Source organism: Pongo abelii, chromosome 4 (assembly GCF_028885655.2).
Source record: "Pongo abelii isolate AG06213 chromosome 4, NHGRI_mPonAbe1-v2.0_pri, whole genome shotgun sequence".
NCBI classification, from domain to species: Eukaryota; Metazoa; Chordata; class Mammalia; order Primates; family Hominidae; genus Pongo; species Pongo abelii.
The window spans coordinates 170,231,672-170,257,940 of NC_071989.2; the positions used below are offsets into that span (position 1 = coordinate 170,231,672).

At 36.0% G+C, this 26,269-nt stretch overlaps 1 protein-coding gene across 3 annotated transcripts in view; it reads right to left on the minus strand.

Annotated features, from left to right (window-relative positions):
• Window positions 1-26,269, minus strand: part of GABRB2 (gamma-aminobutyric acid type A receptor subunit beta2) — a 259,825-nt gene that overhangs the window by 154,628 nt on the left and 78,928 nt on the right. For all 3 annotated transcript variants that reach the window (XM_002816158.5, XM_054556184.2, XM_054556185.2), the window contains exon 5: window positions 16,739-16,959. In XM_002816158.5, the coding sequence (XP_002816204.1) occupies window positions 16,739-16,959 (221 nt within the window). The remainder of the gene's footprint in view (window positions 1-16,738; window positions 16,960-26,269) is intronic.

A 26,269-nucleotide genomic window follows, 5' to 3' on the forward strand; every position in this document is an offset into this window, starting at 1 on the left:
ATGAGGAATACATTCACGTTCAGTACCTGGTTTGAAGTAAGTGCTATCTACAGAGGTAAGCCCTTACCCTGATGTTCTCCTGAACATAAAATTGTGTCTGCAATAACTGGATAGCACCTAGAATACAGAATTACACCCTCCCCTCCCTGCTTCCTATTCTTCTCCCCCACCAAATCTTTGTCGTCAGCAATTACAATGATCTATTTTAAATTTAGTTCTATGTATATTTTACACTCTGTTCTATCCATGCCTACAGAAACTGACAACTTGCAAGGATAAAATAGCTTTTTGTAATTAAGGAACATTGCCACTGAACAATAATAATTTCAACAAGAATAACACTTTTTCATAATTTTAAAATACTACGAATAACAAAGGTGAACCAAGGATCCCATTTATGATAGAACAAACAGAAGCCTGAACAAGATACTAAAAAATCAAAATCACAAGAAAGGAAAGTGGGCCAGGGATATAGCTGCTTCCTTGTCTAAGATGCCTGAGATTTTCGCAATAAAATAAATATTAGACCTAAAACCTATTTAGTGACGCAGATTTTATTCAGCTCCATAAGTGAGTCCAGAGTTTGAGGTTCCCCAAATCGGAATCTCTGATAATCCATATTATTTGGAACTTGGTCTTTCAGATTAAAACCTGTTTTTCTCCTGCTTAGAATTTAGGCAAAGTTCATTTTCACACCTGTGTTGTTCTTCTCCTCTGTTTTTTCAGTGCATAGCTCTGCCCAGCCCCTGGCCACCCATGTGGTGGACACAGCATTTTTCTTCTCCTCGGTAACTTCATCTGCCATCAAATAAGGGCCAGACATGTGGTTTGTCTCATGCCATCATCAGGGGTAATGACCAATGAGTAGAGCAGTAATTTAGGGAGGCTCCATAAATTAACCCTTAATGAAGCATCTTAGTGTAGCAGTAAGAAATATAATTTATTCACATACTAAATTAGCTAAGAAGAGCCAATTTGGGTGGGAAAAAGTGTTTCTCATTATCACATCATAAGCCTTGTTTACACTGGTATATGACTAATCCTCATGTTATGTCTAACTTCCCAGAGGGAAAATCAATGTATAGGTCCAGTCAAATGGGCTTAAATACTTAATATTTGGGAAAAAATACTGTTCTGAGCAAATGTGTTTTCTTTTTCCCCAGATAGTATTCTCCTTTCATTCCTTACACACATGTGCATGCACACGCACAGAAACACACATTCCCTCTGAAGGATAGGCAAGATACTCCAAATTACATAAAGACATACCCTATGCCAATGAAATAATATGATACCACTGCTCTGCAATCAATAAAAAGTTACATACATTTTAGTCACATAACATTTGATTATCATGAATAAAAGAGAACATCCCTTTGAACTTAGCTGTAATGAAGTTCTGAGACATGTTTCTGAAAAGCACTGGCTCTCACTAGAAAGGGTTTTCTCATTGACTCATTCTATGCTAGGAGGCTAATATGGGTCACCTAAATTCTACCACAGTATAATTCCCTCTACTTTGACATTTCTGTATATCTTTGAGAATATCGCAGTGATTGCAAATGATAACATAACATAAGAAAATGCGATGCCAATGGAAATTTTAACATGGTCAACTCATATTTGCACTTAAATTATAATTTGGGAAACTGTATTCATGATAATTGCTGATCCCATCTTCAAAATGTCTTCTTATCAGCTGTTAAAATTGACATCACCTGAAGCATAGTCTCACTATTAATGAAGTTTCTTACCAATACAGTGAAATGCCACACATTTTCTACTAGATGGGACAATCAGATTTTTTTCACCTCATTTAAACATAGTAGTCTTTGATAATTGGGTTTTAAATAATATCAGTTTGATTTAATGCTTCTCTTTTTACTCCTCTTAATTTACCTCAGTATGCAAATCCATTGTTTGACCCTATTTTGTATGAATTGCATTCATTGACAGACAGAGTAATAAATCAATTTAAGATAAACCCTGCAGAAACCTCAGATTCCACAAACTGATAGAGTCAGGAGTCAGACTGATAAACTAGAAAAGTGCTGTGGCAAAATGGCAATTACTCATTCGTGCATACATATACTCATTCAGCAAATTTTTTAAATTGTCTCTTGTAGGATGTGCACTCCTCAAGATGCTGGGGTACAAACAGTTGGGGAAAAAGCAGAGGTTTCTACTCTCACAGAGCTTATATTCTAGTGGTGATAGGCCATTAAATAGTAAACAAATACATAATGCATGTAGTTATAAAGAATAAAAAAGGCAGTGATATGAAAGAGAGGGAACATAAAGTTCAGGGTAAAGTAGTTGGCTTTCTCTTCTTGCAAGCACAGGAGTTTGTTCTGCCCTTAGGACTACTGTACTTTCATTCTTTCTAACTGGAACACTCATTCCTCAGATCTGTGCTTTTTGAATGTAAACTAAAAATAAAATTCTAAGCCCCCCAACCCCCACCATCTGAATGGATCCCTCCTCTCAGCAAGGGCATTCCAAAGTTAACCTGAAAAATCAGTTCAGACCATGATGGGAAGGGGGAGTTGGACATGTCTCATTACAGCTTCATCGCTTTTGCAATTACAAACAGAACAGACTCTTTAAGTGTGATAAGAAACATTTATAATTTTCTCTCTTAAAGCTGCTATCTGGAGGCTTCATCTGCATGATAAAACCTTGGTCTTGAAAACATCTTATCACAACCCAGACATTCTTTCTATTGATAATAACTCTTTCAACCAATTGCCAATCCGAAAATATTTGAATCCATTACCTGAAAGCCTCCTGCTGCCCCACCTTTCTGGGCCAAACCAATGTCCATCTTACGTGTATTAATTGATGCCTTGTATCTCCCTAAAATGTGTAGAAACCAAGTAGTGTCTTGACCACCTTGGGCACATGTTCTCAGAATTTCCTAAGAGATGTGCCATAGGCCATTGATAACTCATATTTGATGCAGAATAAATCTCTTCAAATATTTCACAGAGTTTGACAAAATCAACAATACCAACCTTTAGTGATGATATTTCAATTCAAATGTCACTTCCTAAAGTAGGATTCCACTTTCTCCTCCAGTAACTCTTTATCATATTATTATGTTTAACTTCCACAATTCAATTCATCACAATTTATAAACTTTATCATTAACATTAAATATCCCTTTTGCTGGTAGTTTATATCTTTCCTTCTCCAAGTACAAGCTTATGGAGTAAGGATTATATGTAGCTTATTCACTACTGTACCTTCTATCCTCCACCTAGAGCAACAAGAGGTGCTCACTCAGGACTTGATTGGATGGATTGATGGATAAATGAATTAAAGCTTCAGTAATTCACTTACCTGGAGTGTGCCTGTTTTACTAAACATAAATTAGAGTTTATTATTATTTTTTCTGGCTTCTTTCTGGAACACTGTACAGACATTCCTAATATTTAGGTAATCAAAGTGAATAATTGCATTCAGCTATTCATCTTAAGAGAATTCTGAGTATGTCCCTGTCTGCTCTGCCACTTCCAACTGCATGCATGGGGTCATTTCTTCACATTCAACCCATTAAATCATCATGAAAGGTACAGTCTTTGGAGTCAAACAGACTTGGAACCTATCCCCATCTTTGACGTGTATAGTAGTACAACTTTGAACAAGTTACTGAATTTGTCTAAGCTTCAGTTCACTTTTCTTTAAAAATGCAATGATTTATTATTTACTTTTGACCAAATTCCTATAAGTTAAATAATACTATTTTGGATTGAGAGTTGTTAGTTGACTTATGAAAGACACATGGTCTGTAAAACAACCCCTGTGTCTTTGACTCCAGATTTTGGCTCTTACTTAGCCTATCCTACCTCTCATCATCTGTTACATATTTTCTTCTCCCACTAGCCTCCAAGTTTTTGAGTCACAGAGACTGGATGTGTCATTTATCTTCCTGTATCTCCAAAGCCTGGCACGGTATTGATACATAATAAGAATTTACCACCACCATTTTATCTTGCAAAAAAAAAAAAAAAGTCATCTCCCTCTTATCCTGACGAAAAATGCAAAAAAGGTCAAGGCTGGTACCAGCAGTGAGGCTAATAATAGCAACTAATCTTTACAAACAACTTATGTGCCAGGCACTTTAGTAAATTCTTTACAAGCATTTTTTGTAGCTTAATCCCCTCAGTAATTGTACAAGATAGGAATTATTAAACCCTATTTTACTGATGAGGAAACTGAAGCTTAGAAAGATAGAGCACAGCTAAAGGTATTGAAGCAAGGCAGTCAGGTCTCCAATCCATACTCTTAACACATTGCAATACTGCTATTCTAAGTTTTGTGTTATTTGGCCTCATTATGCAATGATGTAAAATGCACAGATGCCTCCTAGTATTTTTATGCCAGAAGATTTGGTCTTTATCCTGGTCTTTTCAATAGTTTTTCTTAGTTGTCAGCTTCTTACAGCTGCTAAAATATAAAGTCCTAATTATTTTCTCCATTATGGCTAGTGGGAACAATTCAACATGGAGTTAGTATCTTTCTCTAGGGATTTATGGCCATTTAGCATTTTGTTGCCTTTTATTCTGTCCATAAGAGTGCAGATAATGAGCTACTTCTGAGACGTAAAATAGCTTGAGCATTCTGTAATGTGGTGAATGTGATTTGAGTCATTAACCTATTACCTTGGTTTGGTTTTTCAAGGAAAAGCTTGCTTTATATGTGATCTCCAAAATAAGGAGACAGGAATGAGGTAGAAATCTTCCCTGAACATCCATTAGCAAAGCAAGTGGTTAAAATTTTTACCAAAAGTCTTCCAACAAACATTTTTGGCAGTAACTTCCATAGGTTGTGTAATTTTTTAATCTTCTACCTATTTTATTATCCGCATGGGAAATAAGCCTGAAACTCCTGTTACTTATTATAGAAAATAAGTATAGATTTTCTTCATGTACTTTGGACTCTTTCCCAATATTCTGGTAGCCAGAGGTACTTTTCTAGTTGCTTGACAGTTAGAGAATAGCTATTGGTCCGGTACTCTCTGATTTCCCCTTTAGAATGATTATTGATGCTCAATATAGAATCAAGAAACTCAAAGGGATAATGATGTTTGTGCAGCCTTGAAATTAAAATGTACAGGTTATTTGGGTAATTTCTTCTTGAATTACAAAGTAAGAATTAAATTTCTTGGGGAGAGGAATAGTCGCTCATGCCTGTAATCCCAGCACTTTGGGAGGCTGAGACAGGAAGATCACTCGTGAATAGGAGTTCAAGACCAGCCTGGGGAACATAGTGAGACCTTGTCTCTACTAAAAGTTTAAAAATTAGCCATATGTAGTGGTGTGCACCTGTAGTCCCAGCTACTGGGGAGGCTGAGGTAGGAGGTTTGCTAGAGCCCAGGAGTTCGAAGCTGCCCTGAACTATGAGAACACCAGACTGGGAGGACAGAATGAGACCCTGTATCTAAAAAAACTGAGTTTCTTCAATCGAGCAGAAAACCTGTGGGCAGGGTAATTCTCTGGCAGCCTTCAGAGTCTCTGGGAGCCTTAGAAGTCATGCAGAGATATTTCCTTGCAGACCACTTTGCATGGCCTTCTAACTTCCAATAAAGTTTTGTATCTTTGGCTAATTAAACTGAGGGTTAATCTAATCTTTCAATGGTCTGTTTTCCCTAATCTGGAGTTTTTTTGAAACTTAACAACATGGTTGTATAACTGTGAAATAGAACAGATTTTCAAAATTTTTATACCTCAAATTACAAACTTTGCATGTAGATTTTACTTGGACTTGGTCGTTCAGAAAAGTGTAACAAAATGACCTTCCATGTGTAAGTAGTTGCATAAGAGAAACCCCTTTAAGAATAATAGATAAAAGGAATTATCATATTAAGTTACACCTGAGGAATGTACTTTATGTGCTGTATTTATAAGAAAAGCAATGGGCCAGCCAGAAACAGTGCATCAGTCCATATTGTGGAGTCTTGTTTAAAATTAATAGAGCCATATTTATCCATTAATGAATGATGACTAAGACATCTCTCTAGAGGGGAATCTCTTTAGAGGGGAGATGAATGACTACTCAGTTCTTTTTAAGGGACCTTGGAAATCTAGACTCTTCAGTCTTCTCCATCCATCAACACTTTCAGTACCTGCTTTCTCAAGAGTCTTTTGCATTCATTTACTTGGATGAAGATTGCATTCTTTCAGACTTTGAGGAAGTGACTGAGATCATGGGCTTTGAGTTCAATCTGAGCCCTGAAACTCATTAGCAAGTTACTTATTCCCCCAAAGTCTCAGTTTCCTCAACTATAAAACGGACATAATAATAGCTTGTTTCACAAAATTGTTTGATGTAAATGAGATAATTCAGGGCTTGACATATAAAAGTACCCAATAAAGGTTACTACTACTACTACAACTGACTCAAGTATTCATTTGCATTTGCTTTGAATGTCTTTATCTAATTAAAACTCTGCTTTAAGTGAACTCATTATACTAGTCTAACTCTGTATTTTTCCCACTTGCCAAGTAAGCTGCCAGCAAAAGCTGCCAACAAAATTTACCAATTTCATGAAATCAAAGTGATGCAAAAGTTACTCCAAATGTAATTAGAGAAAACTTAATCATTAAACCAACGCTGAGAACAATCTGCATTATTTCAAGGCTTGAAACAATGGAAGTCTCTTCTGTTGTTTTTCAGTCTAAATGTAAGACAGACGAAAAAACTGTGCTCTTATAGGTGTGTGTACTTCACATACACACATATATACAAACATATCTACAGACATATAGATATATATACACCTATACCTATAAATGAAGATACACAAACACACACACACGCACACACACAATAGCAACAATTTTAAACATCTACTGGGAAATACTTTGCTAAAAAAAAAAAAATAGAGTAAAATGAAGACCTGGCTTCTTTCCATGTTCACAGTATTCTGGTGACTCAGAGAGTTAACTCCTAATGAAATCAGGAATATGCAAGTACTACCTTTGAATGTACTATGTATAACAATGCTATATATAGATATTTTCAAAAGCCCATTAATAAAATGTCCTCAATAGATTTCAATAATTTTCCTCTTTGCAGACAAGGTCTACTTCCATAACACTACTGTACACATTCTTCAGGCCTGCAATATAAAACCCCTACCTTTCTTGGAAGCGCAGCTGGCTTCTTCCCTACTTCAAAATCTCTGGAGTCTCCAACCATTCCTCTTTCCTAAAGCAATCCCCTTCACAACTTTGGTTTCAGTGCTGCCACAGCGAACTTTCATTCCACTGAAATCAACAGACGTGAGAACAACTAGGGACCCACGTAGCCAACAGTCAAGGAGATCCATTGGCTACCAGAACATGATGGGTCAGAAATACTTTAGAAAAAAAAGAAAAGAGGCAAACTTGCTTTTCCTCTTTAAGTGTTTTTTATTTAAAAATCCAGTAAAAGGTTGCAACAAAATGAGCCCTAGATTATTTCCTAGGGTTGCTAAATACAAGTCTCTCCATTTCTAAGGCTGAAGAATGATGCATTTCTGATCCTGCTATTGTTGGCTTGGATTTAAATTGTTTTCTAACATCAGTCAGGCAAGGATGACTCCAAGTAACTAAATAACTCCAGCAGTAGCAGTAGCAACAATAATAACAAGCCCTGGGCTAAGAGTTAGGAGTTTGGGATTCTGCTCTGTGGTTTGCCATCGTCTCTAGGATGTTAGGCATAATTACTTCCCGCTCTGAGCCTCCCTTTTCCTTGCTATAAAAAAAGGAGGTGAACTTGAATATATCAGAAATTAATTCTAAATATATTTATTTTTAATCTTATAGGACAATCATGGAAAACATCTTTTTTAAAAAGGTAATTGCAGCTCGTTAAAGAGGTTGCATTCTATAACAACCCATTGTATGCATTTTTTTCACATACAGGTGGAGACAGGTGCTTTGAAGACTGGCAAAATTTAGAAAATAGGTTCTCACATTCTGTCCAGAAGGACTCATATTCTTAATGAAATCTCTTTTGTTCTGCTTGACAAAATATATTCACTCAATATCTTTATGAAAATGAATTAGGAAATCCAAGTTAAAAATTGATATATTAATGTTCGATAAAATATATTTCAGTGTGAGATGACTACTCAGTCATCCTGTGGTAAAACTTTCAGAGTAGAGGAAGAGGATAAAATGAATAAAATCCTGCCTGTCTAAATTCATTACAGACTAACATTATCCTTTGCCATTTTACCAATGACAGAACATACAAAGCAGGAGGTGGTTGAATTACCTTCTGCTTCCTGCTGAATCTTCCTTTAAGAATGTGAGCATTTAATCAGAAGTGACAAGTTTCTGATCTAATGCTACATATGGGAGGTGTATACACATGTGAAGTCAAGGTCTCCCCCCTTAAGCAGAAAGACAAACAATTGTTTTTAGATGGGTCAGCTACAACTGAGAACATAAGAAAGTCATTCCTTCCATAAGAACTGTCCTAACAAAATCAGGAGTATATACCCTGAGCCATTTCTTCAACTAATGAGACTACAAATTACAACAAGACAACTATAAGATTATAAATTGTGTCACAAATAATTTTGCCCATTTCTCATTAAAATACGGAGTAAATTTTAAATAACAGTCCTGCATTTGATAGCCACAACCAAATATTTCATCTTATATCAAAACCATAAGCCATATCCTATATTGGATCAAGAAATATATTTTAAATATGTCCTATCATGGATGAAGAATGATGGTGAGGAGGGTTTTATTGACGTGACAAACATGCTTACTATACATTCATTGTTAATTTAAAAAGATACAAAATTGTGTATATAAGATGAATGTTTTCATAATAAACTACATATATACTTTTTTAAAAGAAAAATACTTTAAAGGCATATACAGCAAGACCAAGGTGGTGGTTATCTCTGTGTGGTAGGATTGGGGTACTTTTATTTTCATAAGAACTATGGTTTCTAAATAGTCAATAAGAAACATGGATTATTTCATGATTCAACGAGGATTTTACTGTGTTTGTTGAAGAGTTTTCAATGTGATTAAGTATGATGTAATATTAATGACTTGGCATAAATAATATATAGCCAACTTATATTTAGATTCTAAGTTTAAATGAAAATGTGTACTGTTATGCTCACAAAAACATGTCATCAATTGATAATTCAAGTCGACTGCTCTTTTGTGTACCTGAATGTTATGATATTTTTGATTTCTTAATAAATCAGGGTTTTCTTCAAGGAGATAAATACAGTTTCTTGAGCAACTGAAATATTTTAAATACTGTTTTATGCATAACGAGATGGAAGTGCTAAAAGGATATATGCCATACATTAACAAAGTCACAGAATTAATGGGCTTAGGGAAGCTAGAATAAACATTTAGCAATCATTTAAATGAGTGATCAGAAGAATCACTAATTTTGGACAATAATGCAGGTCTTCTGATTTCCTGTCCATTGTAATTATTCATTAGTTTTTGAAACCCAATAAATATCCTAAGTGAATAATAGTCTGAATTATACCTACGTGACTTTCTTTATGATGAGCATGTCAACACCAGATTAAATCTGATTTTTACCTGCTTGCACTTCAGCTGAGTTCATTGATAGAATTCTGCTTTCTATTTAATATTTGGGTGATGGGCTCAACAGAAGTGCAAACCCCAGCATTGCGCAATATACCTCAAGTATACAAACCTGCACTTGTACCTCCTGAACCTAAAATAATTTTTTTAAAAAAATTCTAGGCCGAGCACAGAAGATTAGACCTGTAATCCTAGCACTTTGGGAAGCCAAGGCAGGTGGATGGCTTGAGCCCAGGAGTTCAAGAACAGCCTGGGCAACAAGGAGAAACCTCACCTCTACAAAAATGACACAAAAAATACCCAAGTGTGATGGCACGTGCCTGTAGGTCCAGCTACTCAGGAGGCTGAGGTGGGAGAATTACTTGGGCCCAGGAAGCGGAGGTTGCTGTGAGCTGAGATTGCATCATTGCACTTTAGCCTGGGTGACAGAGTGAGACGCTGTCTCACACACAAAAAAAATTTCTATATTTTCTATATCATTTTTCTTTAAACTATTCTGAAAATGATCTAATTGGGTCAACGTTATTTTGGAATAGACCATATTTCAATCTGTTTTAAATATCTGCTTTTTAAATTGCTAGGATTTCTTCTGCCTAGTCAACTGGAACGTCTTTTGTTGCCACGTTTACAGCTAAGCTACTCCCAAGAAAACATTCTTCCCCACATCTAGCCATATCTCTTGATGGAAATCTCTAAATAGTTTGGTAAATTACAGGAAGTATTTAATTTTATAATTAGATTGTCCTGAGTTATCAACAGTGACCAAGAGTGAAGGTGAGTGGTATCTTGTGAATGTCTGTGTCCCACAAATTCATGAGTTGAACCTAATTTCCAATGTAATGGCAGTGGGAGAAAGAGCCTTTGGGGAGATGATTAGGTCCTGAGGGCAGGATCTAATGGGATTAGTGCCCATAGTTTGCCTTGCTGCTTTCACCCGGTGAGAACAAAGTGAAAAGGTATCATCTGTGAATCAGGAAACCAGCCCTCATCAGACACCATATCTGCTGGTGACTTCATTTTGGACTTCCCAGCCTGCAGAACTGTGAGAAATAATTTTCTGCTGTTTACAAAGCCTCCCAGTTTATGGCATTTTATTATAGCAGCCCAAATCAACTGAGACAGTGAGAATTTTGTATTCAAGGCTTTCAATATTCTTTGGTAACAAACTGCAATTTTAAGCTTTTTTAATAAAAAAAAGAAGCACTTGGTCTAGCATAGTGGCTCATGCCTGTAATCCTAGCACACTGGGAGGTCGAGGTGGGCAGATCATTTGAAATCAGGAGTTGAAGACCAGCCTGGCCAACATGTTGAAATCCTTCTCTACTAAAAATCCAAATAATTAGCCAGGTGTGGTGGTGAGCACCTGTAATCCTAGTTACTTGGGAGGCTGGGGCAGGAGAATTGCTTGCACCCGGGAGGCAGAGGTTGCAGTAAGCCAAGATTGCACTACCGCACTCCAGCCTTGGAGACAGAGTGAGATTCCAAAAAAAAAAAAAAAAAAAGCACTATTCATAACTTAATTACTCCTGAAGCTCTTCAAATAAAGTTAAGAAAATGGAGGAGTGATCAGACATGATGAGAAGAAAAGGAGAGGCTTGGTTTAGAAAGAACCATACAACACATTATTAAATGAAAATTATTGAAGGCATGCTACAACTGAGGCACTTGGCTTGGGGATTGAGGGTCTCAGTTAAGAGTTGTCATGACCACCTGGTTCCCATGCCAGGCATCTAATTTCCTCACTCGTGATCTCAAACTGACAAATGCAATGGCTGGAGATACCTGGTTCCACTATAAGTTTGTGTCCTCAACACTGTTTGACAACCCTTTGAATTTTCTTTAGCAGTTTTCTTTTGCATTCTAGACATGCCTGGCCTAGGTTTTTCCCATTCCTTTCAATGCACTTGCTCAGTCTCGCTCTTTTTGTTCTACACAAAGAAACTAGTGTCTTACTTCACAGAACAATGAAAAGATAACTAGGGTAAAGTTCTATAATTTCCCATCCATGCTTCCATTTATTTATTAAATATTAAGTGGTACTGAGCACTTACTATCCACCAATTACTGTGCTACTCCAACTATATGATTTCATTTTTTATTCTCATAGATTATACATTATTTTACATTGATTGATCACTGACTCAAAGAATGACTGGGTAGAAAATATTGATAGCATCTAATTCACCCCTCTTCCTATGAATGAGGACAATAAAACCTGGAAAATATGCTTAAGGTTCAATGAGAAGCCACTGACAAAAGTCCAAATTAAGACCCAACTTCCATTATCATTACTCTTTGTTAAGGAAATTGGTTGGATTGCCCATTTGGGTCCATTTATCTATCTGCAAAGCATTAGAAATCTGTTCTCAGAGCCCCTGGAATGATTTTCATACTGAAAAGCAAAGGAATAACTAAGAGTATGCTGCAATCGTGTGCTTTTAGAGATGGGAAAACAGAGATCCAATAGGATGAAAACTGTTAGAACTTAGTCTATAAAAAAAAGGGTCCATATTTCTAAAACTTCATCTCATCTCTTGAAATCCTCAAGACCACTATACCTTAATACAAGCTTGCTGAGCAGCTGGTGTGCATGCTTAAATTTCTTGCTAACCAAGCACAAAATATGAGCATGAGTAGACTTAGAGCTCTTGTACGCCATCAGAAGCAGTGGGCATGCTTTTGCAGAAAGAAAACTTGACAAGAGTGGTAGCAAGGTTCTGACTGAAGAGCTTTGAGCACCCCTCTCCAGATAATGGATCATCCTGGCTATCTGTGATCATGGATATCACCCACTGAGCCACACATCTTCTGAGATGAGATGACCCCCTCTTCTGACACAGGTACTCAAAGGATGTGTTCATAGAAGATTCTCTACACACGAGAGATGGGAACTATCATCCCATGGCTGCAGACCTTTTAAATGTTGAGTGGTATTTCCCAGATAATAGAACCAAAGGTCCCTAGGCCTCTGAAACACAAAATTTTGTTCCCCATTTTTTTTTTTTTCAGACAGGGTATGGCTCTGTCATCCATGCTGTAGTGCAGTGGCATGAATTTGCTCATTGCAACATCCGCCTCCTGGGCTCAAGCCATCCTCCCACCTCAGCCTCCTCCAGAGAAGCAGGCACTACAGGCACATGCCACCACACCCAGCTAATTTTCATATGTTTTGTAGAGACAGGGTTTTGCTATTTTGCCCAGGCTGGTCCTGAACTCCTGAGGTCAAGCAATCTGCCCACCTCAGCCTCCCAAAGTCCTGAGATTACAGGGATGCCCAGACCCAAATTTTATTATGAAGACATTCAAACAGACAAGTTGAAAGAACAATACAATGAACACTTACATACCTACCATTAAATTCAATAAGCATTGATATTTTGCAATACTTCTTTCTCTATCTGTATTATGTTTCAATACCTGAAGATTTCACTGAAGAAAACCTATGAAAGAAACTTACTCAGATGCTGTAAATGACTGTCCCTCCTTTAAGCTACCCCACCAATCTTTGTTTGTCTTAATGGGAAAGAAGTTTAAGCCCTTAGATTTTGCCTTAAACTCACAAGTCATTCAGCTTACAGGCTTAGTTCTACCCAATTTCTTGGTCACTGCCTTGATATTTAAAGTTTTTCTTGTGGCAGCTTCCCATATCCAGGTCTTCATGGTTGCCCTTCAATATGTCTTACCCAGACTAGTAAATTTTGCCACTGCCAAATTATTTACAAAGATCTTGCCTGTGCCTCAGAAATCCAGACAGCAAGATTCCCTACTAAACTGGAACCAGTGTGAACCACAGGACCTAATAATGCACCTTTCATAGAAGATTCAGGCAGGTTGTTCATTAGGGCCTTATTTTTATCAGTCCAGAATAAAGCCTGTACTTATGGATTAATAAAAGTTGTTTCCATCTAAACACTTTTTTATCTTTTTTGTTCCCTGCATGCTCTCAGGTGATTCCTAGTATTCTTTATTTCCATCTTGCCAGTACATAAGAAGCAGGACAGAAGAGTGAAGATCAACGTATTTACCTTCAGATAACTAAGCTCTTCTGCAGGGCAGCTGTGTAATTTTGTCAGCAAGTTCCTTCATTTCTTCATGTAAGACGGAGAAAATGATGGTACCCATTTTGCAGGGCTAAAGTTAATATTAATAAGATAACATATGTAAAGTTCTGGCACTGTGACAAGTACATGCTAAGTCTCTTATTGAGTACTAGCTACTGATATTAATATTATTACTATTTTAAGTGTCGTTTCAGTGCAGCCCTATGGAATACAGACACAAAATAAACTTCTTACTACATTGTCAGCAATAGAAAATTACTGGCTGGGGGTGGATAAGTAGCAGGAGGGGCTAAGTATTGTAGAATCAACTATAACAATAGAATAATATAGTTTAGCATTATATAAAATGGAGCTAGAAATTAAATAGAAAAATAGCTAACTTTAACTGAATTCCTTTTACTTATCTATTGCAAATGAACCTCCTTGAGTTGAGAAAGATTTGATATGCATAAATTTCTCGCTAAGGAACAAATTGTTCTACTATTTGCCCATTAAAACTGGAATTGGACATTTATATATTTCCTGATGAATGTTCTTATTAAACAGCCCTTCACAATTAACAATACAGCTGAGAGAACAATCACCATTCATGAGCCCTCTCCGTGGGGAAGTGTAAATTCTATGTATGTTAGATGTGTTCAGGAACCTGCATATTTTGTTCATAGCCCTTGATGGAAGTGGGAATGGGAGAATGATTATTTTCCAATGTCACGAGTTAAAGGTACAACAATAGCGTCCAGGTGATCTTAATGATAAGAATAACTTGTCATCATTTTTGTTTGATTAATGATATAAAGAAGCCAATTTATCATCTATAATATTGATTTACCCCTTTTCCCTCTCAATTCTTTTTTGTTTTGTTTGTTTGTTTGTTTGTTTGTTTGAGATGCAGTCTTGCCCTGTCACCCAGGCTGGAGAGCAGTGGCGCGATCTCGGCTCACTACAAGCTCCGCCTCCCAGGTTCACACCATTCTCCTGCCTCAGCCTCCCGAGTAGCTGGGACTACAGGCCCCTGCCGCTACGCCTGGCAATTTTTTTTTTATTTTTAGTAGAGACGGGCTTTCACCGTGTTAGTCAGGATGGTCTTGATTTCCTGACCTCATGATCCGCCCGCTTCGGCCTCCCAAAATGCTGGTATTACAGGCGTGAGCCACCGAGCTCAGCCCCCTTTTCCTCTCAATTCTAAAAGCATTCTGATTGTTGATTTTGCTGTCCACTCAACTTTGTCTATATGCATTTATGAATTCATCCTTAACCTTTATTGCACTGCTATTTACAGTGTAGGTGCTTAGTCAGTATTGGGTATACAAAGGAGAATATGACATGTCCTGTGCCCAGACATGTCATAGTTTCATAGTGCCAGACATGTCTAGTTTCTACAGAAAATAGGTATTCTGGGGAAACAGGAAGAGCCCAGGGTGATTTCTGCATTATTCCTGTGAAGATGAAGTGATATGATGGACAAAATGCATCCAGCACTGGGTCTGCTCTGGGTAACTTATCATTTCTAAGTCTCCTGCCTTCTTCTAGATTCTTACCTCCCTCCATGCTTAACTTTCTAAAAATGTTAAACTACAGTCTTTTTTCATTCCCTGTTCTCCACTGCACACATGGTCACCCTCTCATCAAGGTCTCTCTGATACTGTATGTTTTGTAGTTGATTCCAAGTAATAATTTTAGTATCATGTATCCTCTGAACACAATTCTTTCCATTAGTACTTTCGAAGTCCACCACTTCAGTAGAATCTTTTCAGACTTTACCAGTCAACTTACCTTCTCTCTCTTCTATTTCCTTCTTTTCTGAGGCATATATGTGGGCAATGCCTGTATCTAACTCATTTCTCTACCACCAGTGCTTGCCACAGAGTACAAATGTGCTCTCATTCTGCCTCTGCTATCCCTCCCTCCCTTGAAGGCCAAATGCCTTTTTCTCTACAAATGTCATAAACAAAACAGCTGAGTCTAGGGATCTAAGATAAAGTATCAGTCAGGAGTACTGAATAAAGCAGAAAATAAAAATGAGATAGAATAGACAAGAAATATGTGGAATTGGAGGCATCCTGTTGAGGGCTCTGGCTCTGAACTTGGAACAGGGTTTATGTACCATCTCCAGAGTTTACTTTCTTTGTAATCTTTGGCAAATTGCATCAGCCTCTGTTTCTTCATTTGAAAATAAAGACAATAGCAGTTCCTAATGTATGAGGTTGTTGTAAGGGTTAACTATAATAATGCATGAAAGCACTTAGCTCAATGTCTGACCCATAGCAAGTGTTCAATAAATGAATATTATTATTATTATTATCACCATTATGAGAAGGTAACCACATATTCATGTAACACAGAATAAATTAGGCAACTGAAAATCTGACTTTAGAATTTCTTCCACTCTAATGAAGAGAAATCCTTTCTATTATAGTGTTTTCAGAGAAAGATATATTTTTTCTTCTTTTTTTTTCTAGAAAACCATCTTTTAATATGAAACCATGCTTTCAGTACAGAATAAACTTTAAAAGAAAAACTATCTTATTCTATAAATTATCCTCACCCAGATATCAGAGTATCACAATTATTTCCTGACATAGAGGTATATTTGAGTATAAATTTCCTATTAATAAACATGAGATGACTGCTTTATTTATTTGCAAGTCTGATTGCTCCTTGGAAGGTAAGAGGTCACAATAAGCTTTCTCATCATCAGAGGGCCATGATCCCGTCAAGGCAGCTCAGAAGCAATTTATAAAACACAGCATCTCCCATATTCAAACAATTATTTGGCATTCACAAAGTTTTTGCATTTTAAAGAAACCCTATGTCTCAGCTATTTTGATATTGTTTATCCCTAGTCCTTAAAGAAAGCAGCTTTAGGATCAGCAGCTGATATTGGAAGATAATTCAGAAAAATGTAGTCTTAGCTGAGGTTAAGTCCCTTTGTAACTATGCTACCTTAAGCTCTCAAATGTCTAGTGGATAGGAGGCTTAACTGTTTCTTAGTAGAATTGAGGAACGATAAGGAAAATAGCACAATATTTCCATCCAATGAAAAGTAACAGCTATTTTGTTCAGGAAAAGTTATATTTTGAATTGGGGACAACAGACCTGAGTCCATAAAGGACAGTGCCATCAGGATGCAGGCGAATCATGCGGTTCTTAACAGTCACTCCGTGCACAAATGACTTCTTATCGTTCAGGAAATAGGTATCAGGCACCCAGAGCTGGTCTGCCACTCTGTTGTCCAGAGTCAAGTTTAAAGGTATTACATTATAGGACAGCCTCTTATCTCTCCAGGCTTGTTGAAAGTACATTGTCAAGGTATAATCCTGTAAATGTGAGAAAAAAAAAACATGGTTAGTTTACACCCAGACAGATCTGGGGGATAAGCAAACATCTCAGTATTAATAAGAAAATAAATTCATTTTTAATTTATTTTTATTTTTTTGAGACAGGGTCTCACTCTGTCACCCAGGCTGGAGTGCACTGGCGCAATCTCGTCTCAATGCAGCCTCCCTCTCCCGGGTTCAAGCAATTCTCCTGCCTCAGCCTTCCAACTAGCTGAGATTACAGGCGTGTACCATCACACCCAGCTATTTTTTTGTATTTTTAGTAGAGATGGGGTTTCACCTTGTTGGACAGGCTGGTCTCGAACTCTTGACCTCAGGTAATCTGGCCACCACGACCTCCCAAAGTGCTGGGATTACAGGCATGAGCCACCACATCCAGCCAAGAAAACAAATTTATATATGTATATATGTGTGTGTGTGTGTGTGTGTGTGTGTGTGTGTGTGTATGGCCACAAGGTACAAACATACACTATTCACATAGAGAGGCAAATACTAATTTATTAAACCCATTCTTACCCAGTACCTGGCATGGGCCAGGCACAGTGGTGGGCACTATGAATACAGAAGTGAAGAGAATATATTCACATGAAATTTTTGAAATATTTCCAAGGAAGAAAGATATTAAGGAATAATTACCTAACGATTAATTTGTGCTGCCCAAAGTGGAGTACACAGGACTCTTTTAGGTGAGATATAAACACAATTTTAAAAATAGTTATGTATTTGTTTCTATGTGTACTAAAAAAATTAACTAGCACATCCAAACCTAAGAATTCATCAATTCATTCTTCCATTCATTCATTCATTAAATACATAATTTGTATCTAGTATTTGACAGGAACCATTGAGGTGTTGAGATGAAAGTGGTAAACAAGACAGATTAAATGCCTGCTCTCACGGAATTTAAAAACAAAGCATAGATAAATCAACAGAATCATGTAAAATTATGCTACATTTTATGAGGCACATAAATCAAGGTGCGAAATATCTAACTGGAATGGTGACGAAAAGCTTTTCTTGGGAGCTGGCACTGTGCAGAGAGCAGAGAAGGAGCCCAAACCACTGGCTCTTCGGAAAAGAACATGCTGAGAAGAGGGGAATCTGTAGAGGCCCTAAGATAAATAGACAGGCTTGGCATGTTTGAAGAATCAGTAAGACCTGCTCGTTTGAGCCAGTGATACATAGGGAGAGTAGAAACACAGCAGTCAAGAAAATTAGCCCCATGAAATTTTAGAAGGGTATGCATATTTAAAATAGATTGTTACAAAGTGGCTAACTTATTATGGTAGTAATTGTAAGAGTTTGTAAATGAGAATCCTAAACAGTCTAGTCTAATCAAGGTGGGTTTTCCAGAAAAGGTGACACGTACACTGAGGCTAACGTAAGCTTCTCAGCTATCTAAACAATATTAATTCAGTCAGTTTATCATGAGAATTTTAATCCCAGCCTTATGGACAAGTAGGCTGGGCTGTAACTTTTAGAAACAGTGGGCTGGCTCCTGTAATGTGAGCAGTGCTCTTGGGGTCTCAATTCTATCATTTCTCAATTCTGTTTCTAGGACGTAAATATACATAACTTCTTTTAGTTTCAGTTCCATTAAATATAAATGGGGCTTTTAATACATGCCTGATCTAATCAGAAGGTTATTATGAAAATTAAATGTACAACTCAAATGCGATTTGTAAACTACAAAAAGCTATATACTATGAATGAAGCATTTATAAGTGACATATTTTATCCATTAGAAGCCTATGGGTACAATGTAATTGCTCTCTCACCCTCATCTGAATGACTAAGTGAAGGTCCAAATATTCATTTGAAAAGGATAATTACAATTCTATTTTAAAATCAGTTCACAATGTCCTACTTGAGGGTTTTTTAAAAACTGGAATCATGTATTAATTATCTCTGCAACCTGAGAGGCTAGAGCAGTGCCCAGGGCTCAAATAACGAATGAATGAAAGAATATACGTCCAGTAAGCTATGCCTAGTGGATTTCTGCACAAATCTGCATAATTTTGTGTATAAGACACATACTTAAATTTCAGTGAAATCTTGCATTTTTCTAACCTTTGTTGAGATTTATACATCTTAATTTGGTTATATCATTTTAAAATATGACTCATATTATCTGCTCTAACACCGAACAGTTTTCATGGGAACAACGTAACTCATAAAAAATATTTAAATATTTTCTGTGGCTTAGAAAACACACACATTTTGACCTAACTCAGAAATCAGTTAGGACCTTCTAATTTTACAATCAAACTTCTATCCTAACAAAAGACATATTAATATCCTAAATGTGTATCAAATAGTTGTCAGTGAAATTCGCTTTAGTGGATTACTCTGGTTAGCATTCTGGACTGTTCTGCAGCACTCTGCTTTAGTGAAGAACTAGTTTGAGGATCTCTAGAGGTGCATGTTAATTTATAATAAAAGCAAGATGAAGATTCATGAATTATATAACTAGAAAACAGAAAAAGGATCAGATATATATTTTTGTATGTGCCTATGTTACAAATAACCTAAAAACAGGACATAAAAAATAAAACATGCAATTAATATTGGGCTGGAAAGAACGCATTTAGTGATTTCCAATTCTTGAAATGGAAAATTTGACTATTATCTCTACAAGAAGAGAAAGCTACTTACACTTCTTTCATAAGCCCTCGTGAGAGTTAGGAGAAATAATACTGTTTGGAAGGTGCTGAAGTTTATCAATCAGCTGAGATGTGTTTGGACACAGGAAATTATCTTATCTTTTGGACTAAATAAATGTTAAGATTGTGAGACCCTGCATTACATGCTAATTTCTGTTATTTGTCAGCAAGGCAGTGCCTGCTAAAAAATGCTCCCAGACAGGCCCTGGTGATTCTGCAAACTGTCACATCAATTTTGATTTCATTGATTTTCAAATACACATCATGACACTGTCAAGAAAGGAAGAAGCTCCTGATTCTAACTCAATGTTAGTGCACATAAAAAGAAAACATGGTCCTGTCTTCTACCCTTTCCCTTAGGCTCCCATCCACCTGAGATAAATCCTTTGCACTTTAATATTATAAGGCTATCCTTCACATTTGACAACTCCACCTTTGGGAACTTGTCTCAGAGTTGGTTTATTCAAACTGAAAAACCCCAAATAAACCACTTCTGGGTGCTCCTTGATCCACGTCATCACCACCCGAGAAGGATTTACATAATAAAAACTAAAGCCAATTGATTTTCAATACCAAACAAGATAAAGTAAACCCATTGCAGGTTATTTCTTCCATGAATTACAACAAAAAATTCTAGAAGAAATAAAACCGCACCTACCTGATGACTATGCAAAGTAGAAAGACTGAGGAAATAATCAAAATGTGAGAAATGCTACTATAAGAGTGAGTTTCTTGATTATTTTTCTTCTTCCTCTTGTACTCCTTAAAGTAGCATGCATGTACACACACACACACACACACACACACACACACACACCTGCAGCCAAAAGTATAAAGACCTCAATAAACAGAGAGAGATGTTTCTGGACTCACAAAGTGAATATTGTTAAGATGTTGATACTCCCTAAATTGGTCTACAGATGAAATGCAATCTCATTTCATCTCAAATGTTATTCACTTCATTTCAAATCCTATCAGGAATTTTTGTAGATGTTGACAAGGTGATTCCAAATCACTTCATTTCAAATCCTATCAGGAATTTTTGTAGATGTTGACAAGGTGATTCCAAAAATTGATATATATATATATATATATATATATATATGAAAGAGAATATATATATGAAATATATATATATATGAAACATATATATATGAAAGAGAATAGCCAAAACAATTTTGAAAGAGAAAAACAATGGTGGAAGACTCACACAATCTGATATCAGGACTTACTATACTGATTTAAATACTTACTTATACTACCACAGTGTGGTAGTATTGATAGAAACGTAGGGTCTAAAGCAGAAGAGTCTAAAAATAAACCCATGCACCAATATGTTCAATTGATTTCTGACAAAGGTACAAAGACAGTAGACTGGAGAAAGCATAATCTTATTATATAACAAATGGTTTGGATCAAATGGAACTTCCATATACAAGTAGATAAATGGATGTGTAGATTAAAAAATTTGACCCGTACTTCACATTGTGTATAAAATTTAATTCCAGATATGTCATCGACTTAAGTGTAAAATGTAATACTATAAAACCTTAAGAGAAAAACAGAAGAAATTCTCTGACTTTGGCTTCAGCAAAGACTTCTTAGATACAAACCTAAAAGTATAAGCAATAAAACAAAAAAATGATAAATTGGACCTCAACAGAATTTAAAAGTTTTTTTTTTTCTTTAGGAATGACACTATTAAGGGAGGGAAAATATAAACTACAGACTGGAAGAACATATTTGCAAATCACGTATCTGACAAACAACTTATATCCATAAATATAAGCATATTATAATTCTCAAAATTCAAACAATCCAACAAAGATAAGCAAAAGATGTGAACAGACGCTTAACCAAAGATACAAATATAGTAAATAAGTTTATAAAATGATGCTCAACATCACTAGTCATTATGGAAAACAAATTAAAAAACACAATGAGATCCTACTACACACTCATTAAAAAAGTGCAAATAAAAACATCAAAAAACAACTGACAATTCCGAGTGCTGGTGAGAAGGTATGCCAGAAGTCTCACACATTGCAAGCGGAAATACAAAACTGTCAGCCATGTGGGAAGCAGTTTGACAATTTATTATAATGTTAACATACATTTGACACAGAACCTAGCAATCCCACTCCTTTGTGCAATTGTTTACAGCAGTTTCATTTTAATTGCCAGAAGTGGAAGCCATCTGAATGCTCTTCAGCCGATATAGGGATAGACAAATTGGAATGCATCCCTGAAACAGAATACTACTCAGCGATAAAAAGGAAACAACTTATTGATATAAGCAATATCATTAATGGTTTTTAAATACAGAAAGCTAAGTGAAAGAAGCCAGATTCAAAAGGATACATATTGTATCATTCCATTTGTATGACATGAAAAAGGTGAAACTATAGGGATGAAGAACAGATGAATGGTCCCCTGGGATTCAAGATGGGGGAGCAGTTGACCTCAAAGGGCAAGCATGAGAGAATGATTTTGGGTAATAGAACTGTTCTGCTTCTTAATAGCAGTGGTGGTGTTAGGACTTTAGGGATTTGTCAAAATCAGAACTGTATACCAAAGCGAATGCATTTTTCTGTATGCAAATAAAAAATAAATGTTTCAATTGCTTTCAAAAAAGCATCGTCTCTGGGGTCAGATACACCTAGGTCCATATCCCAGTACGTTTATGTTCCTCTGATGTGACCTTGAGGAAATCCTTTCAAATCTCTGAGCCTGTTTCCAAGTCAAAAGAACAACTATAGCTAATTAACATAGGAACTGGGGGAAACAAAAGCTGTCTGACATCTGGAGGGGGAAAAAAAAGGTAGAGTTATGCTACAAATTAAGTCTCCTTCGTGAATGCACAGGGACATAGGGCTCCACCAGGACAGGCTGACAGGGCCACCCTAAATGGTTATAGGCTCTCAATTCCCAAATTGTACAACAATGCACTTAGAGTAGGTGGTTTCAAAGGCCATTTCTAGGGATGAAATAATTCCATTCTAGAAAATCCTCTGCTGACCTTATATTCAAACTCATGTTGTCATTTAAAAATCTTCTATATGTCTAAACACTTTTTGTTTTTGCTTTTGTTGTCTTTATAGTTTGTTTTCTATTGCCAAGATTTAAACCTTTCTTGTCTCTCTGCTCAGTGTCTAAAAAATACATACTGTAAAAAATGTGTCTGCCTTTCTTATCTTTTTTAAGTTTATTGTTTTGTAAAGTGCCTATTCATCCTCATTGAACATTTTTTTATTTGGACATTTACTTCTTGTTATAGTATATTTGAATATACACACACACATACATATATATCATATGTTATTGTCTTTTACATTCCTTTTAACTTTATAGTTTGAAACAAAAACTAGTACAGAGTTTCTGCATAGTTTTTACATAGCTTTCTCTAAGACTAACATTTTGCAAAGCCATAAAGTAATATAAAACCAGGAAACTGACATATATAATATTAACTACAGACCTTATTAGACTATCTTTCATATCAATAATGCCCTTTTTCTGTTCAAGGATCCAACCCAAGAACCACCTTACACTTAATACGCTTCTTAACCTTCAACCTGTGACAGTTCCTCAATGTTTCCATGTCTTTGATGACTAGTGGTCAGTTTCTTTGTTGTTGTTGAATGTCTTTCAGTTTGGATTTGCTTGATGTGTGCTTATGATTAGATTGAGATTATACCGCTTGGGTCAGTGTATCACCTAAGCAATATTGTATCCATCATATAAAGTGTACATATAAAGTGTACATAATGTCAAAATGACATTCTGGAAAATTCCTGTTCATCTTAATCTTGAATAGTTGGTTAAGGTAGCATCTGCTGGGCTTCTGCACTGTGAAGCACTATTATCCTTTGTAATAAACAAATATCTTTGGTAGATATTTTAGGATTAGGGAAAGTAATAACATATTTACGCTGATATCTATAATCACTGCATTTTGGGGAGTGTTTTTGAATGCTTTCTAAATTTCTCTTCACTCATCTAAACCTGAATCAACATATTCATTCAATTACAATTTTTAAGTACTAATAAGACAAACCAAAAAAAAAGGAAACACCAACATTAGCCATCAAAAGAGTTTTATCATTAGAAAGTGAGAAGTATCTCCTTGAGAATCACTTTCCATTTACCCTCATTTTCCAGACTAGTGGCATTGTTCTGGCCACTTGAAGCTATAGAACTACATTCTCGATGTGTGGTGCAGCGTCTTCCCCTGTCTCAAGCCTGCAGGTTGCATGTGAGTCGCCTCTATCCCCACCTGGACCTGAATGCCTACTCAACCGTGAGCTTCGGCCCTCCCCTTCCCCTTCATTTATCTTCATTTATATAGTTTCCAATATGCATTTTTTTTCTGTAGAGACTTCAGCATTTATTATCTATGGAGTTTTTCCTCTTTTCTTTTAAAGCATGGCTATGTATATGGGGAAATTGTCAATATAATTATGTCTTTTTCCCTACCATTTCTCTATTTGACAATAAGATAGCAGGGTAAGGGGTTGGTTTCACATGTATTTGGTCTGTCATTTAAAGACATACAGACACCTAACAGCTTATTTTTTAATGATCAGAATTTAAAGTTTATTTTCATCAGTGATAAGGTGTAGTTTGTTTAATTTGCTTTGTCCATTAGAACTACACTTTCTAAGTTTTGAAAATTACAATTACTGAACTAAAATGTTGAGCTTTGGTGATTAAACCTGCTTGTTGAGTTCTTCTAGATAACAGCTTTGTCTCCAAAATTAGATGGTTTCAGAGAAATCACTCTCTCTGCTATCAGGCTCTTGTAATTTTAAAAGACAAAATATTTAACTTCATCTTAATTACCACTTGTTGAAAGAACAACTGTGTCTAATATACCATCATTTGTTATTTTCCTTCACTTATGCTATATCAAAGTTGAGGTTTTGAGCTGAGAATCTGACCTTCTGTCTTTCATAAGACAAGGCTAATGTTAAGGTAGTAAAAATCTGTGATTTAGAAACTACGAGAGCAAGTGTTATTTAATTTAAATGTAATACAAGTTTCATGTGAATAAAACTCCACAATTGTTCAGCATAGCATATTTGTAGCTTTTACTATCATTCTGGGTAGAACGTTTTAACTTTAGGCATTTTAGAAAAGTATTTCAGTTTTTTTGTTGGTATTTCCATTTTTCAAAAATATGACACAACAGGACTGATTTCCAAAGATTAGAATACCAAACTATTTTCACAATTAAAAACTTATTTTTTCGACTTCATGGGAGAAAATACATCTGATGTGTAAAGTATTACCTGAATAATACCAAAATGAGGCCTAAGTTATACAGTACGTACATTCTCAACATCATAGGCTGTGAGAGTAAAGATTCCGTCTTAGTTATGATGTGTATAAAGTCAATATTTCTGGTAAATGGTAGAAACTACAATTGCCTCTTACATGGTATAAATTTCCTGTTGGATACATGGGAATATGCACAGAGATTTCTACAATGTGCATATTCTTTGCTCTGATCTTTGCATTTGCATGCTCTGGAATATTTATAGAAAATAATTAAGCAGCAAGTTTTGACCGCTTTATTTCCAAATATTGTCACAAGCCTATTACATCTGTCTCCAATACAAACAATCTAGTTTAAGGCACTATTATTTATGAGTTCCTGTAATGCCATTGTTACTATCTCCTTGAGGCTAACCCTTGCTCCTACAGTGTAGCAGAAATGTAAAGCAAATCGTGTCTTTTCCTTGCTTAAGATGGTCTAAAAGCATTTTATTGCACTTAGAATAAAATCCAAGCTTATTACGATGGCCTTTAAGGTCTACGTAACCTGGATTCTGCCTATCTCCTTGATCTCACCACCTATTCCCTCTTCCTTTCCCTCAACTCCACTCACTAAGCCCATCCACACTGGCCTGTTCTGTTTTGCAAATACTTCAAGTTCCTTCAGACTTCGTCTTAACAACTGACTGAAAACCTAACTGACAGGCTATGTCCCCAAGCATGGTTGGTTCCTTCCTGGGACTCAGAGCTCAACTCAAAGCTCAGACCTCCTTGGTGGGGTTTTCCCTTCCTCTCAGTCCTAACAATCTCTGTCACATCCCTCATTTTTATAATGTTCACAGCACTTACCATATTTTTTCAGTTAATAACATTCATTTATTTGTCTCCTCATGTATTTTCATGTCGACCAACTAGAAGGTAAGTTCCATGAAAGTAAGAAACTTTCTTAGCTTATTCACTGATGTACCCCTATGCCTAAAACAGAGCTTAGAACTTAGTAGCAATTAAAAAAAAACCCAAATTATTAAAAGATGTGAAAGCATGAATGAAAGACACCACACAGACCTTAAGACCCCCAAAATATTTATTGTTATATTAGCAATAAAATAAAAATTAGTAAAAACTTAACTGTTCATCAATATAGTATATATGAAACATAGTACAAATATATAATGAAATACATAGTCATAAATATTATAAAAATATTTATGACATGAATAGATGTTATTACTATAACAACTTATTATATTATTAGATTTTATCTTTTTCAGAAGACTACAAAACAATATGCACAATATGACCCAATTTGGGAAACATACATATAGATTGAGAAAATGTGTCCAAAATAT